At 42.8% G+C, this 24,641-nt stretch overlaps 1 protein-coding gene across 1 annotated transcript in view; it reads left to right on the top strand.

Moving 5' to 3' along the window:
- LOC126456637 (serpin B3-like) overlaps positions 1-16,550 on the top strand; it is a gene marked incomplete at its 5' end in the record, with an annotated part of 75,991 nt that extends 59,441 nt beyond the window's left edge. The window contains 3 exons of the mRNA XM_050092380.1: positions 1,307-1,448; positions 11,391-11,556; positions 16,369-16,550. Of these exons, the coding sequence (XP_049948337.1) occupies positions 1,307-1,448; positions 11,391-11,539 (291 nt within the window). The remainder of the gene's footprint in view (positions 1-1,306; positions 1,449-11,390; positions 11,557-16,368) is intronic.
- Positions 16,551-24,641: the final 8,091 nt, after the last annotated feature.

Here is a 24,641-nt window from a genome sequence, read left to right as displayed (position 1 = left end):
ACGAGAAGAAACTAATTTAGAGTCGTATCCTCGATAGATAAAACAAAATTGAATAACTTTAATTTAAGTAGCTGACACATTTAACTAAACCTGTGTTGCTCTCTTTCAGCACTTTTTTGCATCTTTCCTATGTCTCATTTTTACTACTGGGTTGTTTGTCGTCGTTCAAAAGTTTTGGTAAGGTATTAGTGTATGGTATGTTTGGGATACAGTGTTGATATGTCATGTATTGCTGAGTATAGTGAGAACAAAATTACTTCTTGTAATAAAATGTCAGTGAATGCAGATGAGGAGTGAGAGCAGGGCAAAAGAACGGTTACAAAGAGGAGACCATATAATAAATATGGGGATGGCACGTAATGGTGAAACCGAGCGAGGTGGCGCAGTGGTTAGACACTGGATTCGCATTCGGGAGGACGACGGTTCAATCCCACGTCCGGCCATCCTGATTTAGGTCTTCCGTGATTTCCCTAAATCGCTCCAGGCAAATGCCGGGATGGTTCCTTTGAAAGGGCACGGCCGATTTCCTTCCCCGTCCTTCCCTAATCCGATGAGACCGATGACCTCGCTGTCTGGTCTCCTTCCCCAAAGAACCCAACCCCCGTAATGGTGAAAAAGTAGCGGTAGCAGAAGAGCCGGAGGTGCAGATGTCACTGAGCGAGAAGATGCTCTTAGTTTATAGAAAATGCAGAGGGAAAATAGAAACGTGAAGGCACAAATGATAATGCGGCAATGTCGCAAAATGCAGATGTGATTGTGGAATTTCCGGTGTAAAAATAACGCCCTTTATACGATGCATATCACAATTAGTAGCGAAAACTGGAATGAATGAAAGTGTAGGAGGGAAAAGGGGGGGGGGGGGAGGGAGAGGAGTGGCGCCAAATGATATGCCGATTCTGTGGAAAAATGTTTTCGAACTGGTCCTATGGGCACTATGTAACTCTGAGAGTCTATTTTCTTCGTGACAATGGCTCCTGTGTTAGTCTCTAAATTTCACTGCTGCGCTACCTTTAAAACTGATTAAAACTGAAACTATTGGCCTGATTTTGAGGCTGACTGCACTAATAAATGTAGTATTTTATGTTTCATATTATCAGCCATAAGGAACTTCATTTATTACATAATCTTAAGTTACTACAACAATTGGCATTCGGGAAGGAGATTGAGACGGAAAATGAAATAACTCTACCATATTTTAAGTATCAGACAAGAAGTTTTCCTCCCATACAATAGGTTAGCCATTGATATTTGCAGGGTACATCCTCGTTATGGCTGTACAGGTAATATTGCACGTATGGGTTTTCAGCTTGGTATGACCGACATGTTCAGCGAGCTCAAGGCGAACTTCACTGGAATTACCAGAAGTGAGCCGCTACACGTGGACATGGTCTTGCACAAGGCTTTCATCGAGGTCGGCGAAGAAGGAACGGAGGCAGCGGCTGCTACAGGTGAGTTAATTCACTGGTCTGAGTCACTGGTGAATGGTGGTGGGGACTAATTTGTGCTGCATGAGAGGACTCACCCTAGTTATGCCCTGTAGCATGAGTCCAGACCACGTGACGTTTAATATATGTCCATGCACTGAACATGTTTCTTTTGCTTTCACCAACGAGAAGAACCCAAGATGAACACCTATTCCATTTGCGTAAGAACGGAAATAATCATCTACCATAACATCTCTAGACTGTGGGAAACCACAGTACAGACAAAACAATAGCAGAACTGCACAGCTGCTGTACTGCCACTAAACAAGCAGCCACTAGCTGATAAACCAATGACTTCATTTGATACGTTTCGGATAGAACCCATCCTCAGATTGTTTGCAAACCAGAAATACACAGCAAATATCGTCGAAATCAAACAGCTGAAACACACACCATATACATCTTGGTCATCAGATCTATAAAGGCAGTATCTAACAAAGAAAGCAAATTAACTGACTAGCTACAACGCGATAACCAGGAAGACGAATTAGGCCACGAGAGGGCGGTGATGAATACAAAAGTAGTGCCACGTAATGACAAAACAGAAACCTTTTTGTTCTTTTCCATAAGAAATGTAGCATACAAAATTAAACTTTTACAACTGTTAGCAGAGTGTTAGTCTTAGCCGGCCGCAGTGGCCGTGCGGTTCTAGGCGCTTCAGTCCGGAACCGCGAGACTGCTACGATCGCAGGTTCGAATCCTGCCTCGGACTTGGATGTGTGTGATGTCCTTAGGTTAGTTAGGTTTAAGTAGTTCTCAGTTCTAGGGGACTGATGACCTCAGATGTTAAGTCCCATAGTGCTCAGAGCCATTTGAAACATTTGTTCGTCTTAAGATAGGGCAAGAACTCAAACTTTCGCTAGATTAGGCGAAGAAGATCGTGCAAGTGAAACTCGTCAAAAGATAAAATAATTTAATAATGAAAGAGAACAGGAAAGCAAAGAAAAAAAGGGTACACAATAAAATTTCCAAATGCATTAGGCTAAGTGGTAACAACAAACAATTCGCTACGTCATCAGTAGTTGTAATATTAGATATCAAGGATGTCGGGGACTCGAACCCACAAAAAATGCGTGTAACAAAACTGATAAGTATGGGGAGCAGCTGCATGGAGATAGAGATAGAAAGACTTGGATAATACAAATGGAATGCTTGAAACTACAGGCCCAATACTTCACTGAACATTTTGGAGAACCACTTGCGTCTAGAAGACAAAAATGGTTCAAATGGCTCTAAGCACTATGAGACTTAACATATGAGGTCATCAGTCCCCTAGACTTAGAACTACTTAAACCTAACTAACCTAAAGACATCACACACATCCATGCCCTAGGCTGCATTCGAACCTGCGACCAGTAGTAGCCGCGTGGTTCCGGACTGAAGTGCCTAGAACGATCGACTACAGCAGCCGGCTCTAGAAGACAGCTGTTCGTTTAAAATCAAAGATGGTTGCGCGACTGGTTTATAAAGATTTCTGATTCCTCTAATATATCCAGCCCTCGGTTTTTATGCTCAACATGGGGTACATGAAATCCTCTGTCCACGGGTAACATAAGGCGCACCTCTTGTGATAAATGCCAATCAAGGGCAGAATCATATTTGTAAGTGTGTTCCCGAAACCTAGAGACAAAGTTTCAACCAGTTCGACCCAAGTGAACTGAATCTGACTCAATTGGTTCATTAAAATATTCACTGAAATATTGGGCCAGTAATTTAAATTCTTCCCATATGCGTTACTCCAGACTTTATAACTCTACCTCCATGCAAATGTTCCTCACATTTACCAGTTTTGTAATAAATATTTCTTGATGTTTGGAGTCTCCGGCAACCTTGTCATCTAATATTACAATAAATTCTCATGTACAGAGTAGGCTGTTGTTACCTCTTAGCCAAAGGTTTTTGGAAACTGAATTATGCCCTCTAATTTCCTTTGCGTTCCTATGGTCTTTAATTATTAAATTATCTTGTCTTTTAACGAGTTTTACTTGCAAGATTTCTCTCGTTTCAGCTTGCCAGAGTTTGAACCCTTACCTTCCTATTCATAACGAATCCTGTTCCCATTATACCATTTGCTGCTGCTGTTGATATTACCCTACACTCATCTGAACAGAAATCCTTAGTTTCTTTCCATTTCATTCACTGGCCCCTACTGTATCTAGATTGAGCTGTTGCATTTCCCTTTTCAGATTTTCTAGCTTCCCTACCACATTCAAGCTCCTGCCATTCCACGTGCCATATCATAAGAATTGTTCAGTGAGGTACTGTGAGCTCCTCTAAGTTGCGCAGACGTATGTGAGGCCTTGAGTAGTCATGGAGAAGGAGACGTTGGTCTTCATTTTTGTGGCGATGAACACAACGAAGTCGTTTCTTCTATTTCCTGAAGATAGCAGAATACACTCCCGAGTTGATTGTTGCACCATGATGGGGGATATCAAACAGTATAACACCTTCATAGCTCTACAAGACCGTCGCCATGACTCTCCTGGCTGATCGAGTAGGGCTTTAGACCCTCTTCTTCAAAGGAGAAGTGGTTTGGAGCCACTATACTATATGGACTGCCGTATTGTTTTCGGTTCGAACTGGTGAACCCATATCTTATCACCTGTGATGATGTTCGACAAAAAATGTCATGATCATCCTCGTAACGAGCGAGTAATTACGCACATGTAGCCCTTCGTTGCTGTTTATGGTCTTCTATTAGACGGCGAGGAACCCAGCGAAGCACACACCTTTAAGTACCCAAGCTAGTAGTCGAGTGTATCAGCACTGCCAACGGAGGCACTGTTTGAACAAAATTAATAGATACTTATATTGTTTTTCAGTTGCAGAGCGTTTGTGGATCATCTAGTAGTTGTTCGACTGAGTAGAAATTTGGCAAATAGACTGGAACAGGATTAGCGGGTGGGGGCAGTAAAATTTCAATTTTTGGAAAAAGGGCTACGCTAAAGCATATATTACATATTTTTTTAAGATTCTGGTCCGGCCCACTATGATCCTGCTGAGCAGGAAGAAAATATGGCATGCGAGAAGATTTAAATACCCTATATCACCAATAATTTCAATTTATCTCATGGTAAGTTTGTAAGTTGGCAGTATAATTTTGCCCTTAACATACCATTTTAAATATAGAAACGTTCACACATGCTCTAGTTCAAATAAAGTGATACTAATCTGCATAGTACAAAGAGTAATCATCATTCATACATGGTATGTTATCCCTTCCTTTCTGTGGTTATTAATTATTATTATTATTAAGTGAAACGCAAGAAAGGGATAATATATATATATATATATATATATTGATTTGTAGGTGGCCAAAGATAAATATTAAATTATGTTTCAAAAGAGCGCCAGGCTCCCTACAAATTATTTCAAATGCTTTCGGCGAAATGTAATGCAGGCTAAGTTCACTGACCTAGAATAAATGGTATCTTTGAAAGTATGCATTTCTTTGACGAAATAAAATTAGTGAAGCTTTGCACTTCAGTTAATTGAAGAACTTGAAATGATTCCTTCTGCTCCGGCTGTGGTGATATGTTACACAAAAAAATAAAATTTAAATACGCCGCGTAATGGCGGCCAATTGTCGCCAGTCAAAGATCACCGCTGCTTGCTTCGCAGAGACTGAGAAAATACTAAATAACTTCTTACAATTATTAATTCAGGGAGAATTTTTTGCGTGGGTTCTTTAAGTAACACATTGAACTTACTTTTTGTAAATATATTTCCACTAAGCACAGAATACACACTTGAATTACTTGCTACGTACGAGAACAAATAAAACAAAAGCTACCGGTTTACAATAGAAAGGGTACCTTACACACAGCAAAAGAAATGATCTTACTCGAAGTGATTTTAAATATCTTTTTTCTCTTATATATAATGACAAAGATAATGTTAGTTTCGAGAACGTTATGCACTATGATCTCATCTAATATAAATAATGTATTTTTATTACATCGCAATCGATGTAGTCTTTCTTTGAAGCTAATTTAATACATTTTCATAATTAATTTTGTCGTTTATGTCCATATAATATTATTCAGGGTCCTTTTATTAGTTACTTCAAATATATCGGGTTGAATATGTCAAAAGGGGCACTATAGTGGCCGACATGAACTCGATACTAACAAACATTTCCTACCTTGCAGGTTAATAGTCACGTAGTATCGCAATCACTTTGAACTGAAGTGGATGCAGGGAGTTCCCAGCCGTCGAGAAAAGTAGAACACGGAACGCATTTCTAGAGGGGCCATAAAAAAAGCCGAACCTTTGCAACGGGCAGGCAGGCACCATTAGCTAACAATAAGCCATTAAGCGAGCTTCTCTGACTCACGCCTGCGTGGAACGGAAAGAAACATTTTAGCATAGCAGGGGGCCGCTTGGCCGCTCTTGGAGGACCAATACACTGAACTCGCATTTACGAAAAATGTTGAGTCGCACAGAAAAAAGTTAACAGCGGGCAAAGACGGCGGAACAGAACATGCGTAGAAAGACCACACCTGATACCTGGGGAAGCTTCTAGGAAACGAATGCTTTCAGAATCACAACGGGAGGTCTCTGAAAAGCACGGGCCGGCCGGAGTGACCGAGCAGTTCTAGACGCTTCAGTCTGGAACCGCGCGACCACTACGGTTGGAGGTTCGAATCCTGCCTCGGGCATGAATGTGTGTGATGTCCTTAGGTTAGTTAGGTTTAAGTAGTTCTACGTTCTACGGAACTGATGACCTCAGATGTTAAGTCCCACAGTGATCAGAGCCATTTGAATCATTTTTGAAAAGCATGAAAAATATTGTCGCTATGTTTCTTTTTTCTTAAAACAGAAAACAGGCCACAGTGGAAAGCACCGCTATTTTTAACAAATACTAGCATATCACGTAATGAAAGAGTGGAGAACACGAGGTTGCACATGGACACCTCGCATATGGACGGAGTCTGAGAGTATAGGAGCGAAACATGAATGCTATAGGCCAGAAGGAAAATAGTTTCCACCCGCAATACGCTTCTCAAGCTTCATTGGGCCAAAAAACGACGCAAGTCTCACCACAGTCAGCATCGGCCGCTACGATTTGTGGTAGGGGATGAACGCAAGGTACAGTGGGGAGAACAAAAAAGATATACAGAGTTGGGCCGTGGGTAGAAGGGAGGGAGGTCTCTTCAGACCAGGGCCAAGGCAGACGGAGCACTTGCTGTTCTGTCAGCCTAGAAGAGTTTTTAGTGAACACTTGCGTTGACAGGGTTCGAAACTCCTGTAACATCTCTGGAGTGGAGATTATGGATTTCGACCCGGGTTAGGTACAATTAAAGAGGTCAGAGGTGTATACGTCGCTACGCCAGAGCGAGTGGACATTGCCAATATTTTAGCTAGGGAAAAACAAAGATTTTCGCCTTACGAAAACGGGCAGTTTCCGACAGCTGATGCAGTCAAGGCCAGAATAGTATTGAGGTTTATAGGTCCGCACAGAGTCAACGCGCCGCCGTCATCATATCCCACTACCGACCACAGCAGCCGCCTGTAAAGCACGGTAAATACCGTGTTTTCTCAGGCGCTCAGTAAGGGAGTCGCTAGCTTGTGTGTGCACTTCAGTTCTATTGGAGATTGGAGTTGTGTTACGTATTTTCTTCTCATTCCCTCGTGTCCACCAGGAAGAAGATGCTGTGATATGCAAATGATAAGCTTTTTAGAGCATTCACACAAGGTTGGCGCCGGTGGCGACACCTACAGCGTGCTGACATGAGGAAAGTTCCCAACCGATTTCTCATACACAAACAGCGGTTGACCGGCGTTGCCTGGTGAAACACTGTTGTGATGCCTCGTGATGCGTACCATCACGTTTCCGACTTTCATAAAGGTCGGATTGTAGCCTATTGCGATTGCGTTTTATCGTATGGCGACGTTGCTGCTCGCGTTTGTCGAGATCCAATGACTGTTAGCAGAATATGGAATCGGTGGGTTCAGGAGGGTAATACGAAACGCCGTGCTGGATCCCAACGGCCTCGTATCACTAGCAGTCGGGATGACAGGCATCTTATCCAATGGCCGTAACGGATCGTGCATCCACGTCTCGATCCCTGAGTCAGCAGATGGGGACGTTTGCAAGACAACAACCATCTGCACGAACTGTTCGACTACGTTTGCAGCAGCATGGTCTATCAGCTCGGAGGCCATGGCTGCGGTTACCCTTGATGCTGCATCACAGACAGGAGTGCCTGCGATGGTGTACTCAACGACGAACCTGGGTGCACGAATGGCAAAACGTCATTTTTTCGGATGAATCCAGGTTCTGTTTACAGCATCATGATCGTCGCATCCGTGTTTGGCGACATCGCTGTGAACGCACATTGGAAGCGTGTATTCGTCATCGCCATACTGGCGTATCGCCCGGCGTGATGGTATGGGGTGCCATTGGTTACACGTCTCGGTCACCTCTTGTTCGCATTGACGATACTTTGAACAGTAGACGCTACATTTCAGATGTGTTACGACCCGTGGCTCTACCCTTCATTTAATCCCTGCGAAACCCTACATTTCAGCAGTATAATGCACGACCGCGTGTTGCAGGTCCTGTATGGGCCTTTCTGGATACAGAAAATGTTCGACTGCTGCCCTGGCCAGCACATTCACTAAATCTCTCACCAATTTAAAACGTCTGGTCAATGGTAGCCGAGCAACTGGCTCGTCACAATACGCCAGTCACTACTCTTGATGAACTGTGGTATCGTGTTGGAGCTGCGTGGGCAGCTGTACCTGTACACTGCATCCAAGCTCTGTTTGACTCAATGCCCAGGTGTACCAAGACCGTTATTACGGCCAGAGGTGGTTGTTCTGGGTACTGATTTCTCAGGATCTATGCACCCAAATGGCGTAAAAATGTAATCACATGTCAGTTCTAGTGTAATATTTTTGTCCAATGAATACCCATTTATCATCTGCGTTTCTTCTTGGTGTAGTACTTTTAATGGCCAGTAGTGTATACATTATTGTCCAGCTAAAATAGCATAGACAATAGGGTACATTGGAGTATTGTGAATGTAATACTTTGGAGGGAAAATTGCTTTGTGGTCATTGTATTGTAAGTTACTGAGCCATGTGTGGCTCGTGCTCTTGCCGTTCATAACTTGGTGCCTTATAATGGCGATAGTGGCGTCTCGTTTCCTTCTCGTGTTAATGGCGCCACTGAGTTTGCTAGTATTGTTTCTCTGCGAGTGGCAGCAGCAGCAGTTATCGATAGCCAGCACTGTGGCACTATCTTTGATGCCACGGCCAGTATTTCCGGGTCATCGTGTGTGTCAGGCAGTTCGGCATCAGACGGACCAGCGAGGAGGTCCTTAGTGTGAGGGCAGGCCGGGACCGCTGGCGGCGTGCAGGCACTGTCGGATCGAGGGGCTGTAGCCGACAACCGAACCCAGGACGTTTCAAGTTGAGTGAACCTTATCCAGTAGCGAAACCTCCACTGTTGGAGAGCTCACTGTTGTTTGCATGTTGTTGTTCCCAGGGTCGGTGAGACCAGTTGCAACACGTGGAGTCTGTCAGGTTGGCAGAAGCTGTTAGCCGCCTTCTACCACTTGGTGTTACTTTGGATTTAGTGTTATTATTACTGAAGTGCAACTTACTGCCTAGTGGCTGCAAACGCCTCAGTTACCTGCCCTGGAGGTTACCGTATTTTGCGGCAGTGCATTTCTTCGTCTTACCGATGCTGTCTTGCGTGGCATGTAATTTGACAGCTTCCTTGATTGGGATATGGATAATTGTTTCCTTTGTCTACCTGAGTTATAGTGGTTCCTTCTACCTTTTGATATTTTAAACACCGGATTCTGGCGACGCAGTGCTGTCTGTCACTTCGCTCTCGCCTGAATTATTGCACCTTTGTACTGTTTATCTGGCGTTAGGTGGATTTGCTAAGAAGGTTGATTGACGTTTAAACCGTCTCTAGTTTGAGTTGCCCTCCTTAGGGGAACATTACTCTTGGCTGCCTGTCACACCGCTTACACAGCTGTAGTGACCTTCCCCAGGTCGAATCAGGGAGCACTGTCTGTGGATCACTCCATCTTACTTGGTCAAGTTGTCATAATTGTTTAAAATTTACCCTAATGTTATAACATGTAATTGCCTTCCTCACTTGTAATTCACGCCTTCAGCTGTTAATTGTTTGTAACATTGCTTGTGGCTTTCAGCCGACAAATAATTTTCAATTCTGTCTTAATAAGGCCCGCAGCCTTCACTATAGCCTGTTACAGTTGGTTAAGATTGTTTAAAAAAGATTTTAGTGTTTTTAACATGTTATTGCCTTTCTTACTTGTAATTCAGGCCTTCAAGCCGTTGAGTATTCTGAAATTGCTTGTGGCCTTCAGGCGATGAATAATTTTGAATTTTTTTCTTAATCAGGCCTTCAGCCTTTGATTGAGTGTAACATTGCTTGTGGCCTTCAGCCGGCAAACAATCTGCAATTCTTTCTTAATAAGGCCATTACTATAGCTTGTTACAATTTTTTGATTGTTTAAGAAGAAAATGTCTAGTAAATGTTAGTATGTAACTGCCTTCCTCACTTGTAATTCAGGCCTTCAGCTGTTGAGTATTCTGAAGTTGCTTGTGGCTGTCACCTGACTAAAAAAAAAAAATTGAATTATTTCTTAGTAAGGCCTTCAGCCGTCAGTGTAGCAAAATCTTTTAAAATGACTGTTGAAAGTTATTTCTTCAAATAAAGTGTATGTGTTTACTGCAGCCAACGGTAGCTGATTATGGCCCCATCCACAATCGTTGCCTTATCCTGCCTCTCCCTGACTACCAGATTACAGTTACACTAGGGGTTCTTTTCTCATGTAGAAACGCTTTTGAAAGTTTGTTACGTGTTCATGTTTATCACGATTACTTTCGTTTAGTTTGTGAATTCATTGTCAGGATCTTCCTACTTATAGAGGATTTTCCAACGTCCACCAACTACACACTTGACCCCAATGTGTATGGTGATTCTGTAGTAAAAAGATTTAGTACAGGTAACAGTTGTTTGTGTATTCTAGAGTAGAGATTACCCCTTCCTCACTGAAATATTTGAGGGCATATATGACGAATGTTATTCTGTTTAATCGTGACTTCATCCGGGATCTCCTTACCTTGCAGGGCCTGGGTTCACAGGCACTTTAATCTGTCAGATATCTCCGTGCATGGCAAGCGGCAAGGACGGGTCATAACGACTGGGGGAATACGTTAGAAGTTAGTGATATTTTTAGCAAACAGTTTTCTAGCATATGAACTGATCAGCACACCACTCCGAAAAACTCGACAGCTTTGGTAGTATATTAAGGATTTCCCTTTCTCGTGCATTGATTAGATGTTTCTTGGCGTACAACAGTATTGGAATATCCACTTAGTAGGAAAAATTAAAAAAAATACGGCTCACAAGACCTAACATAATTCTCTAAAATCACTCATCGAGTTTTGCAGTGGTTCACTGCTCGCTCCCTATCCTGAGACTTAGACACGACCGGCAGAAATCACGATATATATGTTTAGAAAAGAAATGCAGAAAATATCACAAGCAAGCACTCATTGTAACGATATAAAACATAACATCGGCGTCGATACTTGTAAAACATTTGAGGTGGCCTACTTGTGTGATGCAGCCGCAGCCGGCCGCGGTGGCCGAGCGGTTCTAGGCGCTTCAGTCCGGAACCGCGCAACTTCTACGGTCGCAGGTTCGAATCCTGCCTCGGGCATTGATGTGTGTGATGTCCTTAGGTTAGCTAGGTTTAAGTAGTTCTAAGTTTAGGGGACTGATGACCTCAGATGTTAAGTCCCATTGCGCTCAGAGCCATTTGAACCATTTGATGCAGCCGCCATGTGTTTCCTATATACCATGGTATCCTAAACGAATGAGATTGTTTAATTCCTCTATTCTTTTCTCTGCAGTTGTTAGTTTCTCATCAGTCACATCTGTGGGAGGTGGGCGTTCGGAGCAGATCGTGTTTAAGGCCGACCACCCCTTCCTGTTCTTCATACTGCACGAGCAGACGCGACTGGTTCTCTTCGCCGGACGTTACTCCTCGCCGCCTCCTTAACTACTCAATAATGGCTGGTAAGCTTCTCCAGTGATCATAACGTACCAGTAATTTACTTGTAGAAAAGGAAGTCAGGCCCACTAAACGGTAGGTAATATTATTAATTAATGATCACTCTTTGGTGTTGTGTGCAACAAAAGGTTCCTCTACACGGGAAGACACAGCGCCACAGGACAATATCTCATTGTGTTGGCCATGACGCCCGTTTCGTTTAAGCGCGTAACAAGACATTGTTAGCTCTGCAGGTCGATGATAGTTGTAAAGGTAAATATAGACGTATCAAACTTAAAATCACTGAATTCAAACGCCTACTCAAAGCGTAGAATTTTGAGCCAAATGCTAATGGCTCTGTTCTAACTAGATTGGTTATCTGGTTGCAGGAGCGTGAAATGTTACATGAACTGAATTGACATATATAAAAACATTCATTTGATAATAATGATCCAAATAACATCAGTATACTATAAGATCATTGCCACAAGAAATAGGGAATCCGAATAGAAAATAACCAAAATACACTGAAGCTCCAAAGAAACTGGTAAAGAGATTTGTAAACAGGTAGAATACGGCGCTACGGTCGGCAACACCCATGTAAGACAACAAGTGTCTGGCACAGTTGTTAGATCGGTCACTGCTGCTACAATGGCAGGTTATCAAGATCTAAGTGAATTTGAACATGGTGTTACATAGTTCGCGCACGAGCGATGAGACACAGAATCTCAGAGGTAGTGATGAAGTGGAGATTTTCCCGTACGACCATTTCATGAGTGTACCGTGAATGTCAGGAATCTGGTAAAACATCAGATCTCCGAAAAATCCTGCAAGAACGGGACCGATGACGACTGAAGAGAATCGTTCAATGTGACAGAAGTGCAATCCTTCCGCAAATTGCTACAGATTTCAATGCTGGGCCATCAACAAGTGTCAGCGTGAGAACCCTTCAACGAAACATCATCAATATTGACTATCAGAGCCGAAGGCCCACTCGTATGCTCTTGATGACTGCAAGACACAAAGCTTTACGCCTCGCCTGGACCCGCCAACACCGAGATTGCTCTGTGATGAATGGAATGAAATATGTTGCCTGGACGGAAGAATATCGTTTCAAATTGTATTGAGTGGATGGACGTGTACGGGTATGGAGACAACCTGATGAATCCATGGACCTTGCATGTCAGCAAGGGACCGTTCAAGCTGCTGGAGGCTCTGTAAAGGAGCATGTGCAGTTGGACTGATACGTCTAGATACGACTCTGACAGGTGACACGTATGTAAGCATCCTGTCTGATGACCTGCATCCATTCATGTCCATTGTACATTCCAACAGAGTTGAGCAATTCCAGCAGGACAATGCCACACGCCCAGAATTGCCACAGAGTGGCTCCAGGAACACTCTTCTGAGTTCAAACACTTCCGCTGGCCACCAAACTCCCCAGACATGAACGTTATTGAGCGTATCTGGGATGCCTTGCAATGTGCTGTTGAGAAGAGATCTCCACCCTTTCGTACTCTTATGGATTTATGGACAGCCGTGCGGGATTCTTGGTGCCCATTCCTCGACCACTGCGTCAGACATTAGTCGAGTCCATGCCACGTCCTATTGTGGCACTTCTGCGTGCGCGCGGGGACCCTATGCGATGTTAGACACGTGTACCAGTTTCTTTGGCTCTTCATTGTAATATAAGAAACACAGGTTGGTAAATCAGGAAACAAGACGTTCATTCAACAGTACTCAAAATCTTTCCTTGCCGATTTTTTTATTGTGTAACACAACACATCATTATAAATAAAATACGTTTGGTATATACGAGGGTTGGAACTTTAATAGTGGCAACTATTTATTTACAGCTCGTCTCTAAGCTGGTAGCAGGTTGTGTTCCAAAAATGAACAGCATAGAGACAATAGTGATGACACTTTCTGCAGGAACTGACCATCATTTTGCAGGACAATGCTCAAGCACGTACAGTGCAAGCTGTTACTAATTTGTTTGACTTATGGGGCTGCTGAGTGCTATACCACCTACTGCACTCCCCTGACTTAAGCCCTCGTGAGTTCAACTCGATTTCTAAACTGAAGGAAACACTTCAAGGCATTCGCTTCAGAACTGCTACAAATTCGTCGGGCTATAGACCGCGCCGCTCGAACTGTCAACACAACTGGCACTGCTAAGAGTATCCTACGACTTCCACATCGCTGGCAACGGGTTATACACAGTGCTGGTGACTACTTTGAAGGTCAGTAAAACTTTGAAACACGTGTCTATTTTGTACGATCTGTAAATAAATAGACGCCACTATTAAAGTTCCAACCCTCGTATGAAGTCGAATTTAACGGTCGGCAGAAATAGTTGTACCGTCATATTTCGGTTCTTAGAGGCCCCTCTGCCTTCCTGTGGTTTTCGAGTTCCAGCAATGGGCTGTCGAATTGTGCCAGTTTTTTTTTTTTTTTTTTTTTTAAGGCAGTCTGTGGATGTGCACCTTTACCTGATAGGCATATCGTCTTTAGGAAGTCTTGATAAGGAAGTCTTGATACAGACCCATCCGCATGGGCAAGGAAGTGAGAAGTATCCCACGTTAAACATACCTTCCAGTTGTCTGTAATTCATTATATAGACCTTTCATTTTCACGTTCTTTATTCTTCAAATTCCAGGTGATAAATTCGTAAATAGGAATAGGGAAAAATATAAAAGCTTTTAATAATACGTTTTCTGGCTAAAGGACATGACATCCAGTACCAAAGAAGCCCATTTGTTGACTCAAGGTACATGACGTGGCTGAACGATGCTGCATGGCCGAGACAATCCACTAACCGAAAAATTATTAATGTATTGTAACGAAATTTCGGGAATACATTTGTCCAGGTAACATATTCAAGATCACAGGTTATTGTAAGCACGAGGTAAGTCATTGCAGATGTAAAATGCTGGTACATTAATAACCGATGAACAGTCAGAATGTTGAGTGCAAGCTTGCAAATGTGCATGCATTGCGTTGTGTGGGTACCGGATATCAGTTTGTGGGGGGAAATTCTCTGCCTGATGCACTTAGTCGGTCAATACAGGGACGGTTAATGCTGTTTGTGGATGACGCTGCAGTTGTCGTCCGATGATGTGCCATATGTGCTCGATTAGAGACAGGACTGGTGATCGAGCAGGACAAGGCAACATGTTGGCACTCTGTAGAACATGCTGGGTTACAACAGTGGTATGTGGGAGAGCGTTGTCCTTTTGGAAAATAGCCCCTGTTTCATAAGTGGTAGCGCAACTGGTTGAATCACCTATAGTAATTTTCAGTCTGGGAGCGTGGGATAACCACCAAAGTGCTCCTGGTGTCACGCGAAATCACACCCCAGGCTATAACTCCACGCGTAGGTCCAGCGTCTCTAGGACGCAGACAAACTGGCTGCAGGCCTTCAACTGGTCTTCTCTTAACCAACACTGAGCCATCACTGGCACCGAGGCAGAATCAGCTTCCATCAGAAAACACAACAGACCTCCATCCTTCCCTCCAAAGAACTATTGTCTGACACTACTGAAGTCTCAAGTGGTAGTGGTCTGGGGTCAGTAGAATACACGATACTGGCTCGGAGCTGCCCTTGAAGTAATCGATTCGCAGTAGTTCGTTGACTCGCTACGGTGCCCACTGCTGCACTTATTACTGCTGCAAATGCAGTACGAAGCACCAGCGCCAAACGCCGAACACGATGGTCTTGCCTCTCGGTAGTGACACGTCACTGGACGGGAGTACGGTCTTCCTGCGACCGTACATTCCGTGACCACCGTAGCCAGCAATCAGATACAGTGGCCGCATTCCTGCCAAGACTTTCTACAATATCGCAGAAGAAACGCCCAGCTTCTCGTAGCCCATTTACATTACCTCGATCAAGCTAAGTGAGGTACCTGATAATGGGGTCTCGGTCGCCTTAACGCACTCTTAACATACACTCACTACGTCCAATCTCAAAGGTAACTAACGCTCACGACCGTTACAGAGTGTATTTAAAGCTAACCTTATTTGCATCTACCACTCTTATGCGACTGATAAAAAAACTGACGGATGTAGATAGACGCCTACCAACTTTCGTTTATGTCGCACAACTCCTTCTCGGAGCGATTTTTTTCCGTCAGTGTGTTTATGTCACTTCGGACGCTAGACGCATCGTGCTGTTGAGACCATGCGTGATGTTATGACTCTCCTGAACCCGTCGATTTCAGTTTTGCATGACAGTCGTGGATTCCAAGCAACCCGAGTAACAATACCGCAGAACGGTGAAGCACATTCTCAATAGCCGATGATCCTGTCGCTACAGGGTTAGTATACGCACTGGTAGACACTTACGCTTCATACACGAAGCGCAGCACAACTTTCTCACAAGCAGGCAACGTTAAAACGCGGGTGTTGAATTAGGAACTCGTTTCTTAATCTTTCCCTATATAAACAATGCAGATGGCCTTTTACCTGCCTACTTCGTAAGATTTCGCGGCACTGCAAATAATTTGTGTGGCCAAGCATAAACTACACTTAACGTCAACTTGACGTTTGTTGGATTGTCTAAGGTCTAAATAATGGACACGGATATTTTATATTAAAAGATGTAACATGTGGATAGTTACGTCAGTGAACATTGATGCAACTGATAGTACCACCGTCTTCAACGTACACTCAATGGCGTTGCAATTAGTGGCCAGTAACGTACATCGAATTAGTGCAGTCTGTACTTGAATTAGAGAACAGCTAGTGACTATGTCGATAGAGAATCAGTTAATGATGTTCAATTCAGTTTCATTCAATTTCATGCAGTTTGCTAACGTTACCTTTACCTGTTTCAGCTTATCGTGTCCTGAAGAATTTTCTTACCCGAAGATCTCTAGCATGGAGGCGGCCAATCTGCGTGGCTAATTTGCGTAACTATCTGAAAGTAAATCGACAAACACTGTTCTCAGTGTGGTGCCTCTTTGTATATCCATTTTATATGTATAATAACAGATTAAAATGCTGCCGAATTACAAAACACTGTATTATTTTCGTACGTCTATATCCTTGACTCATTATTTTTCAAGCATTGTCAGAGAAGAAACAAGGTAATTGGAAGTGTTTTATTTTGTCACTTTCCAAGTGGAAAAGCCTGATATGAGCGATATCTGCGCGATATTTCGATGGTCGTAAATGTGAAAGCAAATACATTTATAATGAAACGACACATTTTAGTTATCTCGTTTTCTTTATGTTTCCTTTGGGTCACCTTTTTATATTTTAGTACTCTTGTGAGTGAAATCCTTAACAGTCCCTAAGGTCTAAATAGTGGACATGAATATTTTACATTAAACGATGGATAGCTCGTCAGCGAACTTTGATGCAAGTGATGATAATACTGTTTCAATATACACTCAAATAAGTTTCGCCGTCACTATCTCAGAATCACTATACAAGTACACTGTTTCATCAAGATTTTGATTTTGATGGCTAAGATGTCTGTGATGAATGTACGCTAATGTAAGTAATAACTGGAAGCCAGTAAAAGGTACTAAGAGATGAACAAAGTGACAATAGAATATTCTTACAACTTTAATGTAACGCTAATTTAAAGAAGCGTTATACACTGATATCTGACGGAAGTACTTAAGTTAACTATCCAGCATTAAGTAGAAGGTGTATGAAAATATAACGACAGAGCTTCGCCTAATCACAAACTCATCATCATCTAGATACGCAAAAGTGGGTTTCATCTGATAATCTATTGTAACTGAGCGATTATTATTCTCGAGGACTATCAATCGTCGATTGCGGAGACTTCTGTTCTTCATTTCTCATTTGTTGTTAACAAATTTAAAAATCCCTATTCTTTAAAGTCACTATCTGTGTGATGTGAGAGATATTTCGAAATGGTAAGTATCGTAAGTATCATGGACCATTTTACAAGTCAGTTATGTATGTGTTTGACATTGAGCAATCAGAGCATTTCAAAATTCATCTACAGCAAAATTGTACACGAGATTAATTAGAAATTTTTATATTACTACATCATCAAACATTCCATAAGTTTAAGTAAATCGTAAAGAATTAAAGGTAACGCTTACGAACGAGCTATGACAATTTGATGTGTGCATTATCGCAGAACTGGAGGAAATAGAAGCAAGCCATCATATTCTTAACGCATTAGTCCATTGCGAGGCTGAATTAAGCCATAATTGAACTCGGCGATTTACTTGAGGAAATTTAAACTTTATGCAAGAGATAAATTAATTATTTTTCTTTTACTATGAATGTTCCTGTTCTTTATAAGCTATATCCAATGGTTTTTTTTTTATTATTCCACATGAAAAGTTTAGTTACACAACGAACTTCTTCTTCTGCTTGTGCCTTTATCCTGTGGTGTCGCAGGGTGGTCACAGTTAGGTTCAGATTTAGCAAGGTTAATGTTAAGGGGTGGCCAGATGCTCTTCTTACCGCCACCCCACACCCCCCCCCCCCCTCCTCCCTGGGACGAAATTAGTGTACCCCACCTGTCTGCCTCTAGTGTAATCCAGGGAATAGTGTGAATGTGTTCAAATGTCTGCGAGTTGTGTAGCTGAGTTGGGATGCGGGACCAGCCTGGTATTCACCTAGTAGGATGTGGAAAGCCGCCTAAAAACCACATCCAGGCTGCCTGGCACACCGGCCTTCGTCGGTAATCCGCCAGGCGGATTCGATCCAGGGCCGTAGCGCCTACCCGAGTCCAGGAAGCAGCACATTAGTGCTGTCAGCTAACCTGACGGGTCAGTTACACGATGAACTATTACCTACTTATTATTAACGGAATCTTTTCAGACAGAATAAAGAAATAAGCAGCTCTTTGAGGGTTCTGTACAAACTTAATTATGTTTATAAATAATAATAATAATAATAGTAGTAGTAACTTGGTCGAATTCAGCAGGATATTCAACCTTAAAATCATATCAACGTATTTCAAGAAGAAATTATCAAAACAAATGACATGGAGATCACCCAACTCACTCATTGATGAATTCCAAATTGACCATGTACCAATTTCCTATCCAAACCACAGAGAAATCATGAATATCCAAGTAAGAAAGAGTGCAAATGTAGACTCATACCAATACATAACGAAAATCAAACTACAGTTAAAGCGTCAGAGGCTCACAGAAAGGAAGCCACTAATTCCGTAATTTGACACTAGCTGGATCTAATCATCTTTCACAGAAGAGTTAGAGAAAAAGCCCTCCAACAATTGGAAGCAACTCAGAAGCAAATTAATCGAAACCGCACAAACGCTGATACCTCTGAAAAAAATACTCTTGGTGGAACGAAGAATGTCAACAAGCAATCCAATCTCGACAGAAAGCATACAGTAATTGTGACAGCAGAAAGACTGAGAAGAATTACAAAACATTCTTGGCAGTGAGGAAAGAGATAGCCCAATTAATCTGAAGGACACATCACGCGAAATATTTACAAGAATTTCCAAACAAAACTCACAGGATATTAGCTGCAAAGTCTTTGCTTCAAGAAAGGAAATGGGCAATTTGCACTGAACAACCAAGAAAATTGCGAAGAACTTGCAAGATATTTTGAAAAACTGCTGAACTGCCCAGAACCAACACAAAGATTTCCGCCTCAGTACCCTGAATCCACAAACCCAGACTCATTATCACCAGATGTAGACGAAATCACCAAAAAGATCAAACGACTTAAAAACAATAGAGCTGCAGGTGAAGATGGAATCGTAGCTGAAATCTTCGTGTCAGCAGGCCCAAATACTATACAAGAAATCACCGAAATAATACAAGACATTTGGCAAACAGGACGAATTCCGAACTACTGAAAAAATGCATTAATTCACACTCTACACAAGAAAGGAGATAGATTGGATGTAAACAACTATAGGGGAATCTCATTGATATCAGTAGCTTACAAAATTATATCCCAGTGCCTTCTCGATAGAGCACAACAACAACTAGAAACAAAAATTGGAGAATATCAGGCAGGATTCAGACCAGACCGTTCATGTCGAGAGCAAATTCTGAACTTAAAACTAATCTTAAGACATCAGAGAATAAGTGACAAAGATGTAGTTAGCACACTTGTTGACTTTAAAAAAGCCTACGATTCAGTTGATCGTCAATCATTATTCCAAATATTAAAAGAACAGGGTTAAGATGTGAAAACACTTGCAATCATGCAACAGACATTGATAGACACAAAATCTAAAGTCAAATTTATGGGGGAAATCTCTGAACCTTTTCTGATCAAAACAGGAGTAAGACAAGGAGATGAACTCTCTCCACTACCGTTCAACTGCGTCTTTGTAAAGGTGGTACAAGACTGGCGCAAACTGAAATCAGTCCTCAAGATTGACCAACCAATTCTCTCGGCAGAGGAAAATTAACAATAGATTGCTAAGCATATGCAGACGTTCTAGCCATCTTAACTCGCGATGTTTCACCAGCCAAAAAACAGATTGAACTCCTGAAAGAAACTGCGGAAAACGTTGGCCTGCAAGTATCTTTTGAAAAGACAGAATATATGACTTGCAATAAACAAGCACCAAAATTCATGGAGACAAAATATGGCAAAATATGGCAAAACTTATAGATGAACAGTATCGACTTAGAGGCAAATAGGAAATCAAACAATAATATTCACAGTGACATTAGAAAACGCAGATTAAGATTCTATGGACACATCAAAAGAATGAATCCGGACAGACTTACAAAGCAAATAGTTGAATTCTATGAAACCAGGAGTAAATCTAAAACAAACCAGGAGTAAATCTGTGAGTTTTGTTTGGAAATTCTTGTAAGTATTTCACAGACCCGATGAAATGGATTTGCGAAATCAAAACAGTTCTGAAACAGCCGGCCTCTGTGGCCAAGTGGTTCTAGGCGCTTCAGTCCGGAACCGCGCTGCTGCTACGGTCGCAGGTTCTAATCTTGCCTCGGGCATGAAATGTGTGTGATGTCCTTAGGTTAGTTAGGTTTAAGTAGTTCTCAGTCTAGGGGAATAATGACCTCAAATGTTAAATCCCATAGTGCTTAGAGCCATTTGAACCATTTTTGAGATCTGAAACCAGCAGGAATTACACTAGAGGATATCCAAAACAGGGAAATCTTCAGATCCAAAATTCACGAGTGGCAAGTTGACCAAGAGGAGAAACCAAAGAAGAAGACTGGAACACCGTGGTCTCAAGAAAGAAAAGAAGCCCACAGCAAAAGAATGTGAGAAGCGTGGGCACAAAGAATATATAATAATGAATATATAATAACTTCGCCGGCCGCGGTGGTCTAGCGGTTCTAGGCGCTCAGTCCGGAACTGCGAGACTGCTACGGTCGCAGGTTCGAATCCTGCCTCGGGCATGGATGTGTGTGATGTCCTTAGGTTAGTTAGGTTTAATTAGTTCTAAGTTCTAGGGGACTGATGACCACAGATGTTAAGTCCCATAGTGCTCAGAGCCATTTGAACCATATAATAACTTCGTCTGGCTCAACAGCCTGGTGCAAGCTTTCCTACTGGATGACATTTCGGCGACCTTCGTGTCCCCAACCTACCCCAGTTATCCGCCAGTGGATGTTAAGGATTGTGTTACAAAGTTTACCATCATCTTATTTCACCCGTTTGGTGATCAGTTGCTTTTTTTAAATTAACCTTTGCTACTGTATTTGCTGTTTTACAGCAGGTTTCTAAATGTTTGCCATTCTTGGCATACAAGGCCTTCAGCCGTGTTTGTGGTCACTTGCCTTAAAATTCTAATTTGGTATTTGTATTTACGCAGTAAGCATTTAAAACCTGATTTATTGCCATTCCTGGCGTCTGATGCCTTCTGCTGTGTTTGTGGCGACTTGCCTTTAATATTTCAATACCTGTAATTTGTAAGTTGCAGCGAGTTTTAAGCAATTCTTACTTTATTGCCATTCCTGGCGTGTAAGGCCTTCTGCCCAAATCACAGTGGCTTGCTTTCAAAACATTATCTGCCGTATCTGTATTTAATGGTGACTTGCTAAATTGTAACTCACTGAAAACAATGTTATTTACACAGTTGTTTATTCCTTCATTAATAACGAGTGTTATTTTTATTTATTGTTGAGTCTGGAATTACTGGTTTAAAATAAATTGTGTGTAACTGTAAAAGGCAACCAGTAGTAACTGATTACGACCCATCCACAATCGTAATCGAATCCTGCCTTCCCTTGACTACCAGGTTTCACATAAATACAACTTTCTTGTTTGTTAACAACACTTCATTAAAAAGTGTGTAGACTGTATGTGTCCAAACATTTCTTACAGTAACATGTAAAATTTTGAAGTCAATCGAATGATACATTTTGAGAATTTTGGTAACAATGTTTAACAGTTGAATGTTCTATAGAAACTTCAAACAAATTGCTCAAGAACTTTCGGAGATTAACGATTTTGAACAAACCAAATTTATATTTTTATAGCTTTTTTATGTATATATTACATATATCATTGCAAGAGGTATAAAAACACTTGAGTATTCGAACGAAACGTTGTTTCAAAATTGCAAAGCAGTCTATGAAGAACTTCTGGAGATTTGAGATTTTGAAGGCACGAGATTTGTCCTTACACTGTGTGATCAAAAGTATCCGGACACCCCGCAAAGAATACGTTTTTCATATTAGGTGCTTTGTGCTGCCACCTACCGCCAGGTACTCCATATCAGCGACCTCAGTAGCCATTAGACATCGTGAAAGAGCAGAAAGGGGCGCTCCGCGGAACTCAGTGAATTCGGAAGTCGTCAGGAGATTGGGGCGTCAATTGTGCCGTACGTCTGTACGCGAGATTTCCACATTCCTAAACATCCCTACGTCCACTGTTTCCAGTGTCATAGTGCAGTGGAAACGTGAAGGGACACGTACAGTACAAAAGCATACAGACCGACCTTGTCTGTTGTTTAACATAGACCGCCGACAGTTGAAGAGGGTTGTAGTGTGTAATAGGCAGACATCTATCCAGACCATCACGCAGAAATTCCAAACTGCATCAGAATCCATTGTAAGTACTCTGACAGTTAGGCGGGAGGTGAGTAAACTTGGATTTCATGATCGAGCGGCTGCTCATAAGCCACACATCATGTCGTTGAATGCCAAACGACGCCTTTCTTGGAGCCGGCCGAAGTGGCCGTGCGGTTAAAGGCGCTGCAGTCTGGAACCGCAAGACCGCTACGGTCGCAGGTTCGAATCCTGCCTCGGGCATGGATGTTTGTGATGTCCTTAGGTTAGTTAGGTTTAACTAGTTCTAAGTTCTAGGGGACTAATGACCTCAGCAGTTGAGTCCCATAGTGCTCAGAGCCATTTGAACTATTTGACGCCTTTCTTGGTGTAATGAGCGTAAACACTAGACGATTGAACAGTGGAAAAACGTTGTGTGGAATGACGAACCACGGTACACAATGTGACGATCCGATGGCAGAGTGTGGGTGTGGCGAATGACCGGTGAACGTCATCTGCCAGCGTGTGTAGTGCCAACAGTAAAATTCTGAGGCGGTGTTGTTATGGTGTGGTCGTGTTTTTCATGGAGGGGGCTTGCACCCCTTGTTGTTTTGCGTGGCACTATCACAGCACAGACCTACATTGATGTTTAAGCACCCACTGTTGAAGAGCAATTCGGGGATGGTGATTACATCTTTCAACACGGTCGAGCACCTGTTCATAAGGCACGGCCTGTGGCGGAATGGTTACATGCCATTAACATCTCTGTAATGCACATGCCTGCACAGAGTCGTGACCTGAATCCTATAGAACACCTTTGGGATGTTTTCGAACGTCGACTTCGTGCGAGACCTCACCGATCGACATCGATACCTGTCCTCAGTGCAGCACTCCATGAAGAATGGGCTACCATTCCCCAAGAAACCTTCCAACACGTGAATGAAGGTATGCTGCGAGAGTGGAAGCTGTCTTCAAGGCTAACGGTGGGCCAACACCTTATTGAATTCCACCATTACCGATGGAGGGCACTACGAATTTGTAAGTCATTTTCGGCCAGGTGTGCGGATACATAATGTATATCGAAAATGTAGATTTCTTGGAAAGTTTTCGACTGATTGCTTGAAATTTTGGTGCAATGTTCAACGGGTGTATATAGTGTTTTTATTTGTCTGTTTTTAAATATATGTAATACATAAATTTATATACACTCCTGGAAATTGAAATAAGAACACTGTGAATTCATTGTCCCAGGAAGGGGAAACTTTATTGACACATTCCTGGGGTCAGATACATCACATGATCACACTGACAGAACCACAGGCACATAGACACAGGCAACAGAGCATGCACAATGTCGGCACTAGTACAGTGTATATCCACCTTTCGCAGCAATGCAGGCTGCTATTCTCTCACGGAGACGATCGTAGAGATGCTGGATGTAGTCCTGTGAGACGGCTTGCCATGCCATTTCCACCTGGCGCCTCAGTTGGACCAGCGTTCGTGCTGGACGTGCAGACCGCGTGAGACGACGCTTCATCCAGTCCCAAACATGCTCCATGGGGGACAGATCCGGAGATCTTGCTGGCCAGGGTAGTTAACTTACACCTTCTAGAGCACGTTGGGTGGCACGGGATACATGCGGACGTGCATTGTCCTGTTGGAACAGCAAGTTCCCTTGCCGGTCTAGGAATGGTAGAACGATGGGTTCGATGACGGTTTGGATGTACCGTGCACTATTCAGTGTCCCCTCGACGATCACCAGTGGTGTACGGCCAGTGTAGGAGATCGCTCCCCACACCATGATGCCAGGTGTTGGCCCTGTGTGCCTCGGTCGTATGCAGTCCTGATTGTGGCGCTCACCTGCACGGCGCCAAACACGCATACGACCATCATTGGCACCAAGGCAGAAGCGACTCTCATCGCTGAAGACGACACGTCTCCATTCGTCCCTCCATTCACGCCTGTCGCGACACCACTGGAGGCGGGCTGCACGATGTTGGGGCGTGAGCGGAAGACGGCCTAACGGTGTGCGGGACCGTAGCCCAGCTTCATGGAGATGGTTGCGAATGGTGCTCGCCGATACCCCAGGAGCAACAGTGTCCCTAATTTGCTGGGAAGTGGCGGTGCGGTCCCCTACGGCACTGCGTAGTATCCTA

This window comes from Schistocerca serialis, chromosome 2 (assembly GCF_023864345.2).
Source record: "Schistocerca serialis cubense isolate TAMUIC-IGC-003099 chromosome 2, iqSchSeri2.2, whole genome shotgun sequence".
Lineage (NCBI taxonomy): Eukaryota > Metazoa > Arthropoda > Insecta > Orthoptera > Acrididae > Schistocerca > Schistocerca serialis.
The sequence above is the reverse complement of the archived record's forward strand: the minus strand, read 5'-3'. Positions and strand labels throughout refer to the sequence as shown.